This window comes from Urocampus carinirostris, chromosome 17, assembly GCF_059441175.1.
Source record: "Urocampus carinirostris isolate Australia breed hairy pipefish chromosome 17, RoL_Ucar_1.0, whole genome shotgun sequence".
In the NCBI taxonomy this organism is placed as follows: Eukaryota; Metazoa; Chordata; class Actinopteri; order Syngnathiformes; family Syngnathidae; genus Urocampus; species Urocampus carinirostris.
Genome location: NC_142365.1, coordinates 28,690,742 through 28,713,037, shown reverse-complemented (window position 1 = coordinate 28,713,037; position 22,296 = coordinate 28,690,742). Strand labels below are relative to the sequence as shown.

Sequence of the window (22,296 nt, the reverse complement as noted above, 5' to 3'; positions counted from 1 at the left end):
TAAACTGTTAAGTAGGAAAAAGAAACCATGATAGTCTTTCCCTAACTCAGTGCTTGTCAATTATTTTCGGTCACTGCGCCGTCTGAAAAAGAAATATGTTTGCGCTCTTGTAAGACTGATCTTTTTTTTAAACTCATTACATAATATTCGTGGGCAAAAAATAAAGATTGCTCGATATTAAAAGTAACATGTCACCTATGCCCATGCCAAATATACCCCTTTCGGCACATTTTCACTCAAGCGTCTTATCAGCATCGGCTGTGATGTATTTAAGCGACAGTTTAATTTATTTGGCTTTGTGCTGTCCGCTGCCAACATTTTTAACATAAGAAGCACACCGGTCTACCTCCAAGGTCGCAGCCTGGTGCTAAGGAATGAGCCTTTGTTTGATCCTTTACCCTGTCACTCTAAGCCTGTCTACGCATATAAAATAGATTTTTCATGGGATCACTTGAGCGTCTGCTACACTTTGTGTCTACACTCCATACTCACCGCTTGTACTCTGTGCTTAATGCATTTTGTGGAGGCCAAATGAAAACAAAACATTCTGCCAATAAAAACACCACTGCCCCCTATTGTTGTGGAGGTGCAATTCCACTTGATTTTGGGAAACTTAAAAAGTCAAACATGCCCATGTATGCCTCACTCTGCATCTGTAAACGTTCAGTACTAATTAATACTGATTGTATTAATAATATTCATAATAGGATGTCAAATTTTAGCAATTGTTAAGTTAAATGAGAAATAACAATAACCTTAAATAAATATAACTATTTAACATATTTAATTTTATAGTTTTATGATGACAGGTGGCATCTGCCTTACCCAAATGCAAGTCACTGCATAAAAATCTAAAACAAAGTCCAACATATCACCGTGGTTTACTTTCGAGTTAGTAAGCCAATAAAGAACCCGGTCATTTAGTGAAATCATCAAATGCCCACCTTCATCATATCAGACAGCTTATTTTGCAGCGACTGCTTAAGATAATGAAATGATGACGAGCAGTGAACCATTGAAACAATGTATCACAAGATTTGCAATTAAAGCCGTTAAGGCAGGGAAGATGTCTTATTCGTATACAACATCATTAGTTACTTTTACTCAACTTAGATTAACAACAACAAAAGAAGTCTTAAGTTGTTGAAGCTCTGCTACCTTTTTGCAAGGTGAAACCAAGGGCTCGGAAACCGGAATAAAGCCAGGCGTGCTCAAAAAAGTTGATGTTTCATGATAAAACACAGGAACAAAGAATCAAACAAGCAGTCAAAAAAAAAAAATCAACAAACTATCCAAAGCAGAAAATAAACAAAAGCCAAACCTGACACTGTAATTGAGAATAGAATGGAAATAGAAGGGATCTGCCCTAGTATGTTGTTCAAACAGTCAACTTAAAGGGTAAGGAACAGTGAATTGTGGGGGGAAGGTCATAAGTGTGCCCAGTTACACAGTCCAGGTTAGCACCCTCTGGGGTAAGGTGGCGTGCCAGATCCTGACATTAGCGCCCGATCAAGATGGCAGATGTCAGATGGCTTAAAAACAAACAGAACAAAAAAAACAAAACAAAAAAGAAATCACGGAGGCTATAGAAGACAGTCCTTCTCTACCGGAACAGGGGACAGGGTGCAGCCAAGGGTTCTCGTCATTACCTGCCAAAACAGGGACAGAAGTGGTTTAAAAGGACTTTCTTTGCACTGCAAGGGCAGGGCCATTTTCCTTGCCACAGAGAGCAACCGACAGTCCTCCGCCAACAAAACTGAGGGTCCTGATCCTCCCCCACCAAAAGAGGGACAGAGACAGCCAAGGGACCTAGTCCCTCCCTGCAGAAAAGGGGACAGAAGCAGCCAAGGAACCTATAGATTTTCTTGCCCATTTGTCTATAAAGGCACCGTTTTATCTAACTGGTTTTGAACACCATGAATATAAATATACATATATCTATTTACAAATAAACTTTAACAAAGTAAGTGAGAAATAGCAAAGTAAGACATCCCTTTTTAAGCACCAAGTTTGATCATTTGCCACGAAAACTACCCAGAAGTGTTTTATTGCATGGAATTTCATATCTTAATAAATAAAATTGATTTAAAAAGCATGTACAGAAAAATGTAGCAGGCTACAGTAGAACCTCGGTTTTCGAACGCCTCTCAGTTCGAACAAATCGGTTCTCGACCCAAAATTTAGAGAAATTCTTGCTTCACTTTTCGTTCAAAAAATCAGAGTTCGAAAGCCGGTACGCTAGGGGCGACGCTAGGGGCGACGCTAGGGGCGACGCTGAGCGGCGTACGGGTGTAGATTGCCCCCACCCCTCGTGAAGAACTGTTGTCACGGCAATGCGCACTCCTTTTCTGTTTTCGTTTTTCAAAAGCGGTGAAGAGAGTGTTTTAACCCCTAATTATGCCTCGGAAGAAGGTCGGTGCAAGCAGCAAAGTTGCTACAGGTGAAAAAAGAGGAGTAGTGCGTACAACTATTGCATTTGAGAAAGAAATAATAGCAAAATATGAAGAAGGTGTGCGAGTTTCCCTTCTTTCAGGAGTACAGCATGGCTTCTGACGACCGGTAAGAAATCTTATTCATAATTCTTTTCTTTATGCTTTAACCGCTCACCACTTGTTGTGGAGACCCGGGTGCTAAATGACGTGTAAACGACCTGATTTTTTTATTTCTACACGTTCATGTTAGCGTAATTTTTCGTACGGAAGATTACGCTAACGCGAACGTACGATTAGCCTGGGTTAGCTTTACGTTAAATATTCAAGATAAACATTCAGGGTGTTGGAACGGATTAAAACAATTTTACATTACTTTTAATGGGAAAAAACAGCTTCGGTGATCGTACAAATCGGTTTTTGTACAAAGAAATGGAACGGATTATGGTCGAGAACTGAGGTTCCACTATTTGAATGTTGGCAATGAGTGCAATTCAAAATATAGATTTTGATGGGGTACACAAAGGGGCACATAGTTACAAAGACACCAATATAAAGGCCCTTTTCATTAGTAGTACAATTTATATATCCTGGAGCCAGGTGCCCAATTAAGGAAAGGAAATTGTGTCCTTATTTTCTACTCAAAATGCACTGATTCCATATATTTTTCCTCAGAACGGGGTGATTCCAGATTTCTCTCCTGTGCTTGGTCTATAAAAGTAGCATCTATTGACAACCACAAGGTTTTTTATATTCATGTCCTTTAGTGTTTCTGAATGCCAAGGAGTTGCACTTTTGAAAAACATTATTTTTTTCATGCTTTTTATCTGAGCTTGTTCTACAGAATGAAATGTCAGAGTGAGTATTTGTTCAAGACTGATGATTCCTGTCAGAACCAGAACAAATGCTGTACCCAAACGCATAGCGTTTCACACAAAGGTTTGTTGGGATATCGAGGAAACAAACGCCAGTGATCCGGTGCTCGCTGGACACGGGGAGCAAGCAGCTCAAGGGATCGGAGCTCGATTGGAATCCGGAAGTGAGTGGATTTGCCGGGGCGGGAGATCGGAGCATGGTCAAATGGGCAAAACGGGTCGATAGCTCGAGCGGGAGTTCAGAGCGTGGTGGGAGGTCAAAAACGGAACAATAGCCGGAGACATACGGGAAATCAGGAACAGAAGAGTAGGATACGGATGAAGATGGGACAGACGGGAGCCAGAGTCAAAGTGCTTGCCTTGCGTATGCAGAGGTTTGCTGATGGACTGACAAGGAGTGACTGGAGTACTGAGTTTAAACAGGAGGGAAATCAGTCAGGCAACGAGCAGCAGCTGGTGCCAAGCGAGCGGGCACAGGTGAGGGCACAGTTTCCATATGTTATGCCAGAGATTTTATAACACCAATACCTTTTCTTCTCTATTCAACTAACTGAAATATTGCTCAAAGAATTTCAAATTCTTTGACATACATCATATTTCTTTAAGTAACATAGAGTAATTCATTTACTAACTCAGTTACTTTTTGGAAGAAGTAGTAACTACCCCGCGGCCCTACTGAGGAAAAGTGGTGCCGATAATGGATGAATGGATGGATAGTGAGTAACTATAACGAATAACTTTTTTAAAGTAACACGCCTAACACTGCTTGGGACCATTATGAAACTTTTCTGGGCCTCAACAGGCCGACTGCTTCAGCTCACCCTTGTCTAAAAAATGTTACATCAATCTGAAAGCAAGTTTGGACAAAATACTATCATTATTCATCAAGCTGTCATGTGCACACACACGGAAGAAAAACTAGTGATTTTGCTTTCCTTTTTATTCCCTTGAAAATGACTTAAAATGCGTGCGTCGCTTGCAGGAGCCCTCTTTTTCCTTTTTCGCCTTCTGTTCCTTCACGCTCGCCTGCACGCTTAATGTTCGCATTACCAAAAGTACAACACTTGTTGCCTTTTTTACGTGAATTGCTGATGAAAGTCCTTCGCAGTGACACAAATTATTGTTAGAGTCTGCGCGAACGTCCCGATAACGTTTCATCAGCTCTGCAACCATCTGTTAGGATGAAGAGTATAGCGGGTGCTTTTATTGTGTCTCTAAAAAGCACCACTTTGAATTCAGAGAACTACTCTTGCTAGACAGGCTGAGCGCTGGGTGGGATAAAAGCTGTTATGCAAGTGTTTAATTTTGCTTTTTTTCTATATTCTTAACTGCTTAAATATTTGAATTTGTTTCTTTATTGCATCTTCAGTTAAATGTCACGCACTTGCGTAAATCAGTTCTGTAACTTTGAAGGCGGAGCAAGTAGGTGTATACAAAGCTGACAAGCAGCGAGGCAGAAAGTTAATAATTGATTATATATTCAGTTATTATGATAACACGGGTTTGTTTGTGTGTGAACTATCTTTTCTATTTTTTTTTAAAAGTGCGCAAGGCTTTGTTTACTGTTTGAGAAAAACTGTCAAATTGATGTAAATAGGATGAGCGCCAATTGTTTTTGCATTCAATCAACTTTATAAACAGTGTTGTCGTTTTCTGTTGTTCCATGTTTCAGTTTATTTTGATTTAAGTGGATTTGCATGGAAAAATATGTGTATAATTTACATTTCTAGAGGTTGACTACCCGTTAATAATGTATTTAATTTGTAATTTATCATATGTCATTCACTGAGTGAGCATTATAGGAACTACAGGTAGTCAAAATATGAGCCACGCATTCAAGTGGCGTTTTTCAGCAGTTTGGTAAATGGTAAATGGTAAATGGTCTGTATTTATATAGCGCTTTTCAAGTCAATGAAGACCTCCCAAAGCGCTTTACAATGTGCTTCACACCCATTCACAAACACACTCACACACCAATAGCGGCCATGCAGCCATGCAAGGCGCCGACCTGCTCAGTGTCTTACCCAAGGACACTTCCTTAGAACATTTTTATCTTTGCAAAAAAACAAGCCATTGTTCAGTATATTTGCTTTCTTCCAGTGATCAGTCAGGTAACTGTAAGATTCATCCATATCAATAGGTGGCAGCAGGTTACTATATCTCTTTTCTTTTTATATATCAAATATCCGCCCAAGAGATAAGACAGGAGAAAATGTTATATAACTTAAAATGCTTCAAAACGCTATTCAATATTTCCCTGCAAAATCAATAAAACATGGTAGAGTTTGTGTACATAATTTTGCTGACTTTAATCATTTTTTATTGTACAAAGAAAAATAGAAGTTTGTGTTTGATTGTCTACTTGTCCCTTTTTTATTTGGCCACAAAAATATTTGCACAAAAATGCCTGTACAATACAATAATGTAACAAAAAGGTGTTGCCTAAAGCATGAACTTTAACCCTTTTTTTCTTGCAAAAGACATATTCAAAATTAAAACAACAAAAACAGACCTGACAAAATTACAAAAAAAGACATTTTAGACCTGCTGCTAGAGTCTCATATATACATACATACACACACATAGTAAAAGGTACTATTTTTGTAATTTTTCTAGATCAACAAGATAAAAATATTGTAAAGGAGATGAAAAAAAATGAATTTGATAAAACCCCAATAGGCGGCGTTTATTTAACAACATAAAAAACTTTAACAGAGAGAAGGGACTTTGGGACCGGGACTGCTTAGGAGGGAAACTTAAGAGGAGGAAATATTAAAAATATTGAAAGGGAGATTTGGGAGTACCTTTAAAAAGATGGTTGGGTGGAAGATCTTTGGACAAGGAGGAAACTGAAGGGGAAGGTCTGGGAGGAGAAGCTTGTCGTCTTGGCAAGTGAATAGAATAGAATAAAATAGAATATACCTTTATTGTCATTGTTACAAAATGGGTTAACAGATTGTGACAACGAAATTGGGCATGACACTCCAGTTTCACAAAGTCACAGTGAGGTAAAAAAGCCGAGAAGATAAGGGAACAGAGAAGATAAGGTTATAAAACAAGGAGGATAAGGTTATAGTTATAGTTTACACAATATTTACAAAAGAAATGTCGGCAAGTGAATAACTTAAGCAGCATTCAAAACATTTTAGCAATGTAAGGTGGGAGCCCGGAGTATTTATGGTAGTGGTCGATGGAAAGCCGCTGGACAGAATCGTTAGGAGGGTGATTGGAAAATTGGCGATGATTCCATCTTTTGGAAAAGGGAGGGGGCGGGGGGACAACATGCACTAAACCGTGACAAAAACAGCTTGGGAATATAGGAAAATACAAAATGACAGCAAAAATATACCTGTGTTACCTCTTGAGCCACGGTAACCACAAATGCTAATTTCACACACATGATAATTTAAGTTCAAAAAAGTGCTAAGGATTCATTTTAAACATTGTTAACGAACAATTTGCCCTGACATTTAAAGAATAAAATATTACCTGCGCTCTAAAACAGTTAAGAAACACTGGATTAAACTAATACATGAAGGTTCAATGCTAACACTAACTTTTGTGTTAATCAAAATAGGGTCTCCAACCTGCTGCCCGTGGTGGCCCCTAAGGACAGATAAGGTGCCCGCGGACCTGTTCTAAAAATAGGTCACCAGTGCTGGGTCATTGTGATTTTCTTGTCAAATTATTTTTTTAACGGTGTCTATTTAACCCTATTTCCAAAACGAACCTGGTAATAACAGTATTAACATCGTAATAACATGAATACGTGTTAGGATTTGGTACACCACCTTCAACCAGAGGGCTCAAACCATGTTTGGAACTGGGCACAGCAGTGTCCAATCAACACACACCTTGTCCCTAATTATCCCGATCCTTTATTGTAACTTTTGTTTGGACATTTTGTTTTTTGTTTCTGCCCACTTTTTATTGTTTGTACTTTGTTAATTTATATTTCTTCTGCCAGGTTTATTTTTCTCTTGTTTTTGATTTCTTGTTTGGACATTTGTTAGTAGTTCGGTGCCAACTCGTCCGTTACCTTGTTCCTTGCATTTTCCGTTTCTGGTTTTAATCTTTGTTTCTGGTTTGGATATTGTCAGGTTTGAATTTGTTCGGATATTTCATTTGTTTTCTGACCCCTATGTTTGGTACTTTATTCCTGGGTTGGTCATTAAATACCATCCTGATTTTGGGCACTCCTGCCTGTCTTTGCTTGCCTTCACATGGCTCCACCCTGAAAACAATTAGTTATATGTTCTCTCGTTTTTTGTTGCAGGTGCCCAGGGAGCTGTTTTCAGCAAGTCGGTGGAGACACCCCACGTCCGGGCTGAGCCCTTCAAGGAGCTGCGGTGAGTTATTGTTTTCCAAGTGACCCAATCAATACTCGCTTAAATAGAAGCTCACGCTATTGAACAAGTCTCGATGCAATTAAATCCTCCTCATCCTCTTCTAAAATAAAAAAATAAACAGATAAATGAGCCCTGCGACTTGCTAGCAACCAGTACAGGGTGTCCCCTGCCCACTGCCCAAAGATAGCTGAGATGGGCTCCAGCACCCACGTGACCCCGCTGACGATAGGTGAGGCAGATAATGGATGGATGGCTGAACAAATAAATGAATAAAATATCCTCTGAAGCATTAGAGGCAGAATTGGGATCGCATCTTATTTGATGCATGAGCTGTAAGTTCTTTCTTCTTGGCTGCATAAGGACTTGTCATACTGGCCTGGTTTAAAACAAGTTTGTAGTGCCTGTCTTGTTATGTCTGTAGTGATGCAGAAAAAGTGAACAAAACAAAAACAGTACATATGGTTAGCATCAGGCTTGTGAAAAAAACAAAATCAATGTAACAGCATCACGTACTCGGGATACAAATAAAATGTAATTGTATTGCGTTACAGTTACATAGAAATAAGACGTAAACAACATACGGGTTTATTTTGTAAAAATAAGGATTGCTTCGCGGAGACAATATTAAAATCCGTTGTGCGATTTAACGCTTTTCATTGTTTTCTTTGCTGCATTCGCTTTGTTTACATTCACCATGTCTGTTCGCTCCTCTCCCTCTCTGCCTTCTCATTCATCCGACACACACACTTTGCTCTAAACAAACAAACCATATCTTATCCGCCATGTGAAAGAGAAAGTTTTATTTTTGCTCACTATACTACGTTGTTAAAACGTGAGCCCTTTTTTGTTGGACTACCAGATCTTTGTTACCTCTATTTCTTTTTCAAGGTTACATTGTTCCTTTATCTTATACAAAATGTTGTAATTTTATTTGTATTTAGTTTATTTTGTCTTTTATTAGTATATTTGGTGTTAGAGTATTCCAAAAGTAATCAAAGGTAATCAATAGTTACATAACTTTATTACTGTAGTATTCAGATTATGCTGCTTATTACAATTTACAACAAATATTTAGTAACTGTATCGGATTACATTTTAAAGTAATCCCAACATCAGGGCTAATTTTATACTTGTATTACAGTCATCCATCGCTGTATCGTAGTTTCGTTTTCGCGGTTCCACCACTTTGCAAATTTTCATCATGAATTGTGTTCTGCTTCTTATCAACTAAACAGTCGCCCTGCACTTTTTCTCCCTGTGTATCAATAGAATGTCATCAAAGTTATTTACGCACAGAAAACAGCTTGACAAAACCAATTCCAGTCTGAGTATCGTGTTTTATTTGTTCAAAACAAATATTTGGCAAATTGATTAAGATGCATTGCTGCTTATGAGGTTTTTGTGCAGATCCTGCAATGAACATTCATGTTATCTAAGCACCCAACCAGGGCATTCGGGTTAAATTTCTTTTAAAAAAGTGTTTTACATTAGTTCATCAAGCACATCCTGCTTATGGCAAGATGGAGTACAGCTTAAATGAATGGAAGCAGGCCTGACATCATTGCAAACAAATTGGCAGACGGCACATTGGCCACCGTCACAGATCACTTGCTCATGCTTCTATATAGAAAGTGCACATAAGGATAGGAAGGGACCTGCTTCTTGCATTCAATTTCAGTTTACGGAATATGGCAATATTAGATTTTTGTATTATGATAAGGTGGGCAGACAGATCACGATATGAATTATCATAGCTCTTGAAGGGACATTGTGTATAAATTAGTACCTCTTAGTCAGGGGTCTGAAACACAATTGAAGCTAGGGTCCAGGTGGAGTTTTCCACAAAAACAGCGCTAATAAAAACATTCCGCTGTTCTTAAAGGGACAGTGTTTTATGTTTGTTCACTAGATGTGGCTGTAATGTTTAGTGCAACCAAAAATGAGTCAAAGGGAGACTACGAGCTATAGAGACTGAAAGTGAGCCAAAATCACACTTTTTCTTTCAATTTTACCCCGCCTTTCTCAAAGAAAGAAAAAAAAATTTTTAAAGGAATAAAAAATAGGGGAGCAGAACAAATCCAAAAAGAGGCAAAAAATAAAGGAATAAAAGAAAAAAAAAGAGAAAACGGGGATTTTTATTTTGTTTTTGTTTTTCCTTTTCATTTGTATTTTCTTATATCTTTTCTTTTCAATAGTAATAAGGTGCATTTTGTCTTAATCAGTTGTGCTTTATGCACTCATTTTCGGTAGCAAAGAAAGAATACAGCAACATCTAGAGGAGGAAATAATACACACTGTCCCTTTAACTTTCATTTCAAGGTGGGAGACCCAAACCATCATCCTGGGGGTAGCAATCGGCCCCTTGGCCGTAAATTTAATTCCAATTCTCTGAGTGGATAAAAAAGTAAACTCATACTCAATTGGGTCTCTTTTGTCTTGCCAGGAACGGCAAACACCTGCCCTCCCAGCTTTATTATGAAAGACAAATTCATCACTAACGTCAAATGAGTGTCTCTATGTACCCGAAATCTCTACCAAGGGTGTCAAACACTCGGCCTGCGGTCCGGATCATGCCCGCTAAGGCATAATCTCGCTCTCACTCTCGCTCTCACTCTCGCTCTCGCTCTTTCTCTCTCTCTCTATCTATCTTTCTCTCTCTCTCTTTCTCTCTTTTTCTCACTCTCTCTCGCGATCTCTCTCTCCTTCTCTATCGCTCTTGTTCTTTCGCTCTCGTTCTTTCTCTTGTTCTTTATCTCTCTCTTTCTCCCTCATTCTTTCTCCCTCTCTTTCTATCTCATTCTTTCTATTTCTCTTTCTTCCTCGTTCTTTCTCTCTCCCCTTCTCCCGTAGTATTTCTCTTTCTCCTTTCCCTCGTTCTTTCTTTCTCATCTACTAGTATGGCCCCCGAGAGAATGAGAAAGCTCACATCAAAGCATTTGGTGATGTCTGTAAAGGCAACGTTTGTGCGACCGGGCTCAGCTGGTTTGGGTGGCTCATACTTTGTACAACAAAACATGAGCTTCAATGTGTGTCATGCGTTTGATGTCAATTTAAAAAGTAGGCGAAGGGGAAACAAGCCAAAACATGAAGAGCAGCACCGGGCGGGGAAAAGATGGCTCACAGCGACGAGCTTGCAAGTGTAGGAGGCACAAGTCTGAGACAAGGCATCAAATGAAAGTCGGAAGAGAGCGGAGAGGGTTTTTGTTTTCGGTGCCTTTTTGTCATCCAGGAAACACGAGGGAAATCAAGGCATCTGATGTTGAAGATCTTACTAATATAATTTTTTGTATGAGGAATTTGCATAGAAACTTCATGTTAAGAACCCACTAAGGGTGGTGTGGAAGCACAGTGCAGGAACACAGATTAGTACAGTAAACGTTGGTCTTTTATCCAGGCAGGGTTCAGTACACAGAAAATCAGGTGCGGTGCAACAGTATTCATAACACCAGAGGCAACGATCGTGATCCAAGAGGCAGGCGAGAGGTTAGTGTTCCGTAAACCCAAGCAGACAAAGTGAAAGTCCAAGAGTGACAAAAAAGACATAAACAAGCAAGGAACCAATAAGATGCGGTTTACTTTTAGCGGCTTTGATACTATGCAGATTTTTATCCTGCATTGTATTCTGCAGCAGACAACTCGCATAAAATGCTATCATGGGGTCAGTCCGCGTAGGGCTGTGTGTGTTGGGTGAGTGTGACTGTCAATGATAGGCTGGTGTATGCTGTCAGTCAAACAGCAGGGTGAGAACGCAAGTTAATGTGTCCACCAAAAACAAACATTAAAGCATGGCAACAGCTAGTATTTCAGAAGACTCCATTAAAGCCAACTCTGAAATCTAAAAAAGCGCAAATAAATGCTCTTATAATTGTTATAGGGTCCGGGAGGAGACAGAGGATGCGGCGGGGGAGGAAGCAAAAGTGGGACATCAAATATGTTTTGATGTATCGCTTCCTTCTCAATAAATGCTAGACACAATATAAGGCTATTTTGAATTAATACCTGCTGACCGAACTGGTAACCACTGAATTAGATTGTGAACTAAATGAATATAACTTTAAGCAAATTTTACTACAGTAGTATTTTTGTCTAAAAATATTACTATAGTCTTTTTAAGTATTCATGTTGTATTTTTTTTTCAGGAAAAAAAAAGCAAAATAAAATTTGGGTCCCTCTGTTTGTAGTATTTCAACAGCAGTATTTTGTAATATTAATTTCATATGTTTTAATTATTACTGTAGTTATATTTTTTATTATTTATGTAGTAGTATTTTTGTTGTCGACAGACAAAGGAACAATGGGGACAAAGTTGGTACCACAAAACGATCTAGTCGTACTTGATTTACTTTTATATACATATTTTGACCATGCAGGGCAGATTAAAAAGCCTGCCGGGGTGTTTGTGGTCTTTAGGCCGTTGTTTGCCCACCCCTGCTCAAGTGGATAATGAGAAGAACATTCAAACCATCGACGTTAAATGCAAATGTTTGCAAGACTTGTCCAACTCAGAAGATCACAATTGGTGGTCAACATAGTTGTCGGAAAGCAAATATGGAGATACCTCTCCGAGCTCTCCGTGGCGATTCGGTCTGCATGTGTCCTTACACCGCAGCGACGACTTTGTGCTCAAGTAAAATTGAAGCGTGGGCGCACACTGATGGATGCCAATTCTGGACTCAAGATAAAAAGCTATATTTATGAGGCAATAAAGTGCAAAGTGACGAGTGGGGCGGCGGGCAAGAGGCAATAAAAGGAAGTAGGGAGGTTTTTTTTCTGTGTGTGTGTTGTCTTGTTCGATGCCGTACCGACTTTGATGGACTCGAGATGCAGAAAAAAACAAAAAAACTAAGTCCAACTTGTGATGATCGTCCCTGAAGTCCTTATGGACCGGTGATTTATCGTCTGAGCCCTTCAACAAAACATAAAGACGCTCAAAGTGAAACTTCAATGTGGGCTTTGAAGTCATCAAGTGCACTTTTAGAGTACAATTACTAGACGATGCAGATTCTGAAGCTTCACCCTGAATGCAACCTGGTCTAATTGCAAAGGATTTACAGTGGGGCAAAAAAAGTATTTAGAAAACCACCAATTGTGCAATTTCTACTACTTGGAAAGATTAGAGAGGCCTGTAAATGTCCACAATGGTAAACATCTACCATGAGAGAAAAAAAATTATTTCTAAAGAATTATCCGCAAAATTAGAGTGGAAAGTAAGCAAGATTTCTGGCTGTCAAAGAGGTCTAACTTCTTCCAACGAGGTCTAACGAGGCACCACTTGTTACCTGTATCAATGGCCCCTATTTTAACTAATTAAGGGTATAAAAGTCACTTGTCCACAACCTTAGTCAGTCACACTCCAATCTTAACTCTGGCCAACACCAAAGAGCTGTTGAAGGACAGCAAAGACAAAATTGCAGACCTGCACCCGACTGAGAAGACTAAATCTGCAATAAATAAAACTCTTGGTGTAAAGAAACCAACTGTGGGAGCAATTAGTAGAAAATGGAAGACATTAAAGACCACACACTGATTATCTGCCACGATCTGAGGTGCCATGCAAGATCCCATCATATGGTATCAAGATGATGACAAGAAAGGGGAAAATCCCAGAACCACATGGGGAAACCTAGTGAGTGACCTACGTTTTGGTGAAATCACATGTTCTTATATTTGGAAGAGAAATATACTGAATTGCGTCTCAAGAACACAATAATCACTGTGAAGCATGCGGGTAGAAACATCATGCTTTGGGCCAGTTTTTGTGCAAAGGGACCAGGATGACTGATCTGTGTAAAGGAAAGAACAAATGGGGCCATTTATCGGGAGATTTTGACTGAAAATGTCCTTCCACCAGCAAGGGCATTGAAGATGAGATGTGGCTAGGTCTTCAAACATGTCAATGACTCCAATCACACAGACAGAGCAACAAACAAGTGGCTTCGTAAGAAGCATTTTAAGGTCCTGGAGTGGCATAGCCAGTCTCTAGATCTTAACCACATAGAAGATCTGTGGAGGGAGTTGAAAGTCTGTGTTGCCCAACGACAGCCCCAAAATATTCCATCTCTAGAGGAGATCTGCATGGAGGAATGGGCCAACAGTGTGTGAAAACCTTGTGAAGAGTTACAGAAAACGTTTGGCCTCCCTTATTGCCAACACAGGGGGACAAAACAAAATATTGAGATCAACTTTTGCTACTGACCAAATACTTTGGTCAAATACAGTTGCAGGCCTCTCCAATACTTTTAAGTGGTAGAACTTGAACAATTAGTGGTTGACTAAATACTTAAGTTCTTGATCAGATCTATACTATTGTCTTAAGATCGATACTGTTTTCCAATTTTAACTACCACTATAATCATGCTATAATTCGCAACATTAGAATAGATAAATACATACCATAGATACATACATTATAACATTCAAATTTGATCCAATATTGGTACATTTTATTTGCTCTTGAAAACAGTGTCGTGTGGTGAGGTTTTTGTTTGGTTTAAAAACAATTGAACCTACATCTTATTCTTCATTTGGCAGAGCAGATTTGCAATACATTCACTCTAGCACAGAATTTGAAAAACACATTATTGTTTTATCTTAAAAATAAAGGCTATGTCCAGCTCGTTTTGAAAAGAGGCACCAATAGATAATCATCTGTTATAAAAAAAAAGTCTATGCAATGTGAAAAAAAATCCTAGATGGCTTGATCTTCCTTTAACTGGCTAATACTACCACTAGTTTTAGGGTTTTGGGCTGAGGTGAGTGCCAAGTTGGAATCCTTTATCTCACTATCGCCCTCTGTCATGAAGCAAGATAATTTATCTATGGCTGAGCCCCGCCCCCCTTACTAACTCGGGACAGCCCAAAATCATAATCAACCCTTGAAGGCTTTTTTTGAAATGCATTGGATTTCGAAGATGACCTATTAGCAGGTTTAGCATAGCAGTGCAAGAATATAAATTGTTACTACAATACCCTCAGTGCTCAATATTTATTAGCATTGTTATAGTGTAAATTTTGGTGATGATAAAGAGTTCCCATGAAAAGACGCCTTGTTATGGATCTTAATAAAACAAGGCTGTCAATTAGCATTCTGAGCTGCTTTCCAAATTAAAATCTAATTGCGGAACCCCTGCCCTCGTGTCAGTCAGATTATTAAAATGATTAATTAAACACCTGCAGTTAAACATGCACACAGTTTTGATTTTCAGTTCAATTCTTTGTCTCAGGACTTCTTCCTTTGTCTTTCTCTTTTCCTGTCTATCTCAAGCTCTGTTCCTCTCTGTCGTACGCCCTGTCTCACAATGTTCCTTTACCCATCTCCATCTTTATTCCTTGCTCTGTCTGGCTGCGTCTCCCAGTCTCTTCCTCTCTCTGTCTCTCTTGTCACTCTCTCATTATAATGCTTGATATCTGCCCCTCTCTCTGTCTCAATTTTTATCCCTCTCTGTTTTTTTTCTTTCACTTTCTCTACTTGTCTCTGTATCCTTTCCCTTCTTTGTCGCCAACTCCTTCTCTCTTGCTTTTTAGTTGTGATTGCTTCAGCAAGGCACGACTACATTGCCAAGTGCTGTAAGATTGGACGTCTTTCATACGATAAGCACAGGGCAATGTAGTCGTGCGAAGCAAGCACAACTAATATAATCCCCCGAGATCTTATTATTAATTAGTTGTGATTGCTTCAGCAAGGCACAACTACATTGCCAAGTGCTGTAAGCAGGTACAACTAATACAATCCCCCGAGATATTATTATTATTATTATTATTATATCTATCTTCTTCCGCCGAAATTTAACGGGTATCTCCTCCCAGAGCTTTTGGAGTAACCCAACGATTCATGTACCAAAAATTCCAGCCCGACCGGGACTCTTGTGGGTTGTCTTTTGACAGCGATATTGGGAATTGTCTAGTTTGCGGGGCCCCAGAGACAAAAAAAAGTCCCCATCCGCTCTAATGTATTTTGAGAGTCTCCCATCCGGAATACATGGGCCCATTCAATGTAATGGAGAGCTATGGTAAACAAGGCTTTTCCCAAGGGTAGTCATAGGAACCAGGGACTGTCCAGGGTGGCTTGAGGGGACCCAACCCTACATTACTTTTAACATGGGTAAATGGTGAATTCCAAAGGGCGGATGCTAGCGAGAGGATGCTAATAACTATGTGCGCCGCTAGCAAAGTGCTTTTGGAGTAGCCCAACGATTCATGTACCAAAAATTCCGGCCCGACCGGGACTCTTGTGGTATGTCTAATTAGAGCGATACGAGTGGCCCCGGAGACCCAAAAAAGTCCCCATCCGCTCTAATGTATTTTGAGAGTCTCCCATCCAGAATACATGGGCCCATTCAATATAATGGTTCAATTCAATACCCATTCAATACCATGTTATTACCATTAAAGTGATTTTTAGACCTCCCTCTCTCAGTTAAAAACTTTATGCTAACTCATAATGCTAACAACTCAACGCTACCGGTTTTCTACCAACATCTGCCAGATCAATCACAACTCTTACAATTGCCGCGGGAATTGTCTAGTTTCTACCTATTTTTCTCTGTCTAAGCTCTCTCTTTCTCTCCCTCTCTCTCTCTCTCTCTCTCTCTCTCTTGGTTTTCTGTCTCATTCTCTATCCCCCACTCTCTGTTTCACTTTTTTTCCCGCTCAAGTTTTCTGCTTGTCTTCATTCCTATGAGCCTCTTTCTCACTCACTCACTCACTCACTCACTCACTCACTCACTCACTCACTCACTCACTTACTCACTCACTCACTCATTCACTCTCTCTCTTTCTCAATCTTTCTCTCATTCTCTCTCTCTTTCTGCCTCTCTCTGTTTTACTCTCCGTCTCCTGGTATCTTTCTCTCTCTGACTCTCTGACTACTCTCTCTCATTGACTCTGTAATTCTCTTGCTTGATATATTACCTCTTTCTCTCCCTTCCACTCTGTCCCTCTGTTTGTCTCTTTTGCTTTCTGCCTCTCTCTTCATCTGTCTTTCTTTTAGTCTCACTCTGCTTCGGTTTTTCTCGGTCTCTACCTCTTACTTCCTCTTTGTCTTTGACTGTCTCACTCTCTGTCTCTTTATGTGTGTCTCTGTTTCTCTGTCTTTCTCTGTCTACTTTGTCTTGCCCTCAGTCTCTCTGGTTCTCTTGTTTGAAGCCTGCCTTATCTGTCTATCACTGTCTCCCTATCTTTGTTTCTCTCTTTTTCTTTTTGCCTGCCTCTAGCTCTCTCTCATTCTTTTCCCCTCTCTATCTGTTTTCATTTATCTCTCTTTCACTTTCTCTTTCCCCCTTCTTTCTCTCTTTCTCTCTCTCTCTTGCTCTCTCTTTCCACCTCTCCCTCCCGCATTAGCACTCACACTACTCCATGGCAAAGGAAACAAAACACTTATCCATTAGCGGCATTTGGAAATTTGGTGAACGCAGACAATGTTTTAACCTAATTTGCAAAAGAAGGATCGAAATCACATCGGAAGCTGCTTCTGTGGAACCTATGAGTTCAGGACACAAATGTTTAGAAGATTGCTACTTGAGAAAAAAGGTTATTTTTGACAATATATTGGTCCTTCCATGGCTAACCAGTTGTGACTTTTTGTTAGAGAAACCACGGGCTGGGTTTGCAAAATGTAAATGCTCAGTTCAAGCATATCTTGAAAGTGTATCCGATATTCTCTGTGTGTACTAATGTATGTCCTACCACGGTCCTTGACACATGAAAATATGAGCCTTGTTTTCTGGCCGTTCCAATCTCATTTCCCCTCAGCAATCGATAAGCTTTCATCATCCTTTCACCACTCCATATCTTCAACTTGAATCAAAGGTTAATAACTTTGGAGACAGCACGCTCTTGCGGGACCCGAGCAGGAAAATAAAACGCGGAAATGATTGGACGTCTTTCATACGATAAGAATTTGTAACCTTTCATTTTTATTTCTGCTTTACATCCTCCATCTTTGGCGGCGTTCTCCTCTGCGACAAGGGTTGGGAACACTTTGGTCTTCTAAAGATATAAGCGTAGGAGCAAATTATAGGTGAAATGCCAATCTGCGGCACACTTCCACACAACTGATTGCTTTGGTTTGGTTTTGTAAACACGGCCAAGCTAACAAAGAACTTCAGCGAAAAACTTAGCACCTTCTACATGAAGGGATTTTTCTAACTTTAATTTTGAGAATCGTTAGGGTTGAAACAATTCATTCTTTACTGGCATCAGTAATCAAATTTGCCTCTAGGTGTTTCTTGTGCTCCACCATAAATTGTTTTTTTTCTCTGAAGGATGCAAGAATATCCTACGCTGATACAAATTAAATTATTACTAGAGTTCTTTAAAATTCTGATATGAATTAAAATCCCAAGAAAATTCAATCAATGAACCAGGCTGATGGAAATAATCACGCAATGTATTAACACAGAGAATAAAAAATATGAAAAAAAGGAGGGGAGGGTGAAGCGCCGGAGATTATGGGAGTTTTTCAACCGCTGAAAGTTACCAACACAAAAAAAAAGTTTCCTGCTATAATGCTCATCGATTTGGGGAGATTCCCTTGCCCTTGCGGAGAGATTTTGTCTCATGCTCAAGCTAGTCTCAACGTGCAGCCCACATGCTTGACTCAAGGTCACAGAACCAGCCTGCGTGGCCACATCAAGCAACTGTCATGCATGGCCGAAGACAGGAGCTAATTGGAAAAGAGGGCCACCCATTGATCAGGTCCCCTATATAAACAGACCAGGGATGCTTGACCACACCATGCCTCTTTGGGCGCAGACTAAGATATCTGATTCTTACCTGATCAGATCATGCCTCTACAGTCGTGGTCTTAGATATCTGATACTCCCAGTATCAGGTAATGGTCCAGATATTGGTAAACTTGTTAGAAAGCCAAATAAGTTAGAAATTTGCAAAATGTTCTGTACTTGAGAATGCCCTTCCAATCGACATAATTACGTACGGTGAGAACATTATTTTACCAATACATAGCCTTGGATGTTTTAATTACATTCGAACTTCATGTTATCAGATTTCATTATGGTACATGGTCAATTGGTACGTTCGGGAACTGTCCAAAAGGGGACAGTCATTCCATCCATTCCAACGTTCTGAGTAACTTGGAAGTCAATTTTGTTCAGGGCTGATTTGCTCTACATACATTACCAAATTCTAAAAACAAAAGAAGTAACTGCCAGAAATAGAATACAATACATGCAACTGGTCACAGAGTACTAATGTCTTAAAAAGGTTTATGTTATATTCTCAGATGAAATGGGCAACAAGGTGTCAAAAGTCTTGAATAACATATTACTGTTTTTTGGGGTCCAAAACTTGACCCTACCTTTATATTTAATAACCCTTTACCAAAAAATAGTACTGACACTATCACAGTTTTTTACGGTGCCACAACACTGATTTGCAAAGGTTTTTCTTTCTCAGGTTGGAATCGCCAACCCGGTCTGTGCTGATGGAAGCCCCAAAAGGCATCCAGATCCTGGCCGAAGCCGGGGACATCCAAGCCATTTGCAGAAACGAGTTGAGACTCGAGTCCAAAGACGGAGAGGTACGCCACATTTTATCTAAAACTGCTTGTGATTCTGTTACAAGCTGTGATACTTGCAAATTAGAGAAAAAACATTGATCTATTATTTCAGTTTTGTACGAAATAACAAATCTTTCCACCCTGATCAGGAGAATGATTACTGCATTGGCAATAAGGTCAAATAATATTAACCAATTTACACATTTTTCACATGATTATTTCATACATTTCTGTCTGGAGTCTTTCCTTGTCCACCAAGATTGTACTGGATAAAAATGAAACTGTGTATCGATTATCGAATAATCTCATTATCATTATTTTTTTTCTTTAAGTTAGCATGAAGTTAGTTTAATTATTGGAACATTATAATAAACACAAAGAAAATAGTACTTTTATTGAACGTACTAGGATTTGCAATAAAAACATATTAGGCACAGTGCTCTGTTAGTAGGGAAAGAAATCCATAAATAAACCCTTGTCAATTTTTAGGGACAAGCAAATAAATATTACATTTAAATAAAGTAATCATTTTCTATCCCTGTCAACTAAAAACAGGCTCATTAGAACAGTATAAAACAGATATGATGTGCATTTTGTGAAGTAATATTTACATGTCAACTGCAAAGTATTTAACAAAAGAAGCTAAAGATTCTCAACAGTTTAAAATTAACCGACGTTTGTTGTTTTTTACGCTTTGAAAAATTATGTTATTTCCGTTTACTGCATGCACTTAATTTCAAATAGGTTTTTCAGGCACAGTCTGGCACAATGCTCAAGTTCTTTTTTATTCTGAAATATATGCGTGTAAAAAGTACAATGCATGTCATCAAAACCTTATTGTATTAATCGAATCTTACCGAGCCGAGTCAGACTCAGTTTTGTTCAACTGTCCGACTGTTTCCTTTAAATGTTAGTCCGTCGCCGAACTACAGCCATCAGACGCAAGGTCTGCTTTGCAAATCTTCCAAGTAGTTTTTATATTTGCCGTATCCAAGCAAAAGTACTACCAAAATGTAAACATTTTCGTATGTGTTGACGATAGAATTTCTGTATGTCACAAGTCGAGACAGTATTGCACATGTGTGACCCTCAGCAGAGATTATATTGATGTAGACCATTAGGAGTGCGGCGGGCCCTTTCGGTAACACTGTGGCTCTGTCGAGCGGGGCGCAGGCACGTTTGACTTCGAGGAACTTGTTTTTTAACTTCCCCACAATAAAGTGCAGTTGCACTGCCACTGCACTAGGGGGCAGCGGTGTTCTCAGTCGTAGAGCGTTTAGTTGACATTTAGCCTCCATGCAATGAATTAAGCACAGAATACAAGCATTAAATATGAAGTGTTGACACGAAGCAGGCCCTCAAGTGACCCCATGAAAAAAATACTTTACCTCGGATGTGGAGACAGGCAAGGAGAGACGGGGTAAAGTAAAAAAAAAGTCTCCTCCCGTAGTACTGCACTGCAACCTTGGAGGGAGATGAACAAAGACTTGTGTGCTTGCTATTTTAGAAATGTTGGCAGCAGACAGCACAAAGCCAAATAAATTTAGCTGTCACTTAAAGACATTGCAACCCAATCACGCTTGAGTTTTACTTCAGCAAAAATGTTGCAAAAGGGGTAGATTTGGCATGGAGGGAGGTTACCACGAATATCGAGCAATTTTCGTCCGCCCCCTCAAATATTATATGATCACCTAAAAATAACGATCAGTCTTCTTCCGAGTGGGGGTCATGAGAGATAATAATCGAGAATCCCTGATGTAGAGAGACTTCAAAAAACATGTCTAGCGACAATGGTCGTCAATAGAATTCATTGTCGACGATATCTTGTATATATTTTGGTCAACAACGTTGTAGCCCTACAGTACAGATGATGTACAAATTTGGGCCACTAATATTAATTATTTCATGAAAAAAAATAATAAAAGTCAAGGTCAACCATCTCATCGTCATTGTTCATATCATCAGCGGCAGGTCTTAACGAATAAGTAACTTTTGAAAATACTTTTTTGCACCCCACACTCCATTAATCCTCCTCGGCTGATGTGAAACAGATCTGACACCACGCCACTGCCGCAAAGCCAGGGAGGGAAATCCTTTTATCAGCACCGGCTGATGTGCGGAACGGATTGGCGTGGAAGATGAGTGAGCGGGAAAAACATACATGAAGCACAGAGTTAGAGACAGAAAGAGGACAGTGGGAGGATGTCAGGCCAAACGAAGGAAGATTGGGACTTCAGATTAATAAAAAAATTTGTGTTACAAAACAGGTCATATTTCATCACAACATTTTACAGCGGCAGCACATTAGGGACTTAAGAAAATAAGGAAATTAAGTCATCGGTTGTGTTTTGGGCGCAGGATCGATAAGAGTCTTGGGATGAAGAGGCAGGATTAACTCTGTACTGGTTTCCACGGTATCACAGAGTAAAGCTAGTTGTGGGGAGTTACCACCGAAGTAGTCGCTACTTAATTTCAGGGCATGGTTGACTTTAGTTACAGTACCAATCTGCAAGACAACCCAATGCATTTGAAAAAACTCTATATAATGATTTCATCCACATTGCAGGAGTTTGACGAATGTGTCTCAAATGTTGAATTTGCTTTTTTTGTGAAAGAAAAATGTAAACCTGCTCATTTCTAGCACAGAATAAAGGAGAACCGTTTTTCCTTACACTTGTTAGTCAGATTCCACGTAAAATATTTTTTCGCTGGTATTGAATTTAGGCAGTTTTTCACGTTACATTAGCTCCTGCGTTATATACATAAGCTTTTAGCGTCATTTTTTTTTTTCACATAATGTGTTTGTTTCTCCAGAGTCATCCATACACACTAAGCTTAGTTTACTTAGCTCACACTAAGTTTGCATTAATATGACTCTCATTGGTCTGTTTTTTAAAGACTTTTCGCTGTTCACTGATTGGCTCACAGCAGCGCTTGGCGACCTCCAATTTACAAAGTCTCTTGTGGTCAGGAAAGGTGGTCAAAAAACATTTACGAGGTGTCGCGGGCCACCTGAACTTGCTTCAAGGTGGCGTTTTACCTTTTAATAAGCAGAAGGAAAATAGTTTCAAGCAGTGGTGGGACGTCAGGGCATCCAAAGCCTTCTCTGATGGTCTAAAGACATT

The 22,296-nt window shown here is 39.5% G+C and overlaps 1 protein-coding gene across 3 annotated transcripts in view; it reads left to right on the top strand.

The window, feature by feature from the left end:
* sgcd (sarcoglycan, delta (dystrophin-associated glycoprotein)) overlaps positions 1 to 22,296 on the top strand; it is a 317,590-nt gene that overhangs the window by 285,446 nt on the left and 9,848 nt on the right. For all 3 annotated transcript variants that reach the window (XM_088321491.1, XM_088321492.1, XM_088321493.1), the window contains 2 exons: positions 7,581 to 7,653; positions 19,069 to 19,192. In XM_088321491.1, coding sequence (XP_088177617.1) covers positions 7,581 to 7,653; positions 19,069 to 19,192 — 197 coding nt within the window. The remainder of the gene's footprint in view (positions 1 to 7,580; positions 7,654 to 19,068; positions 19,193 to 22,296) is intronic.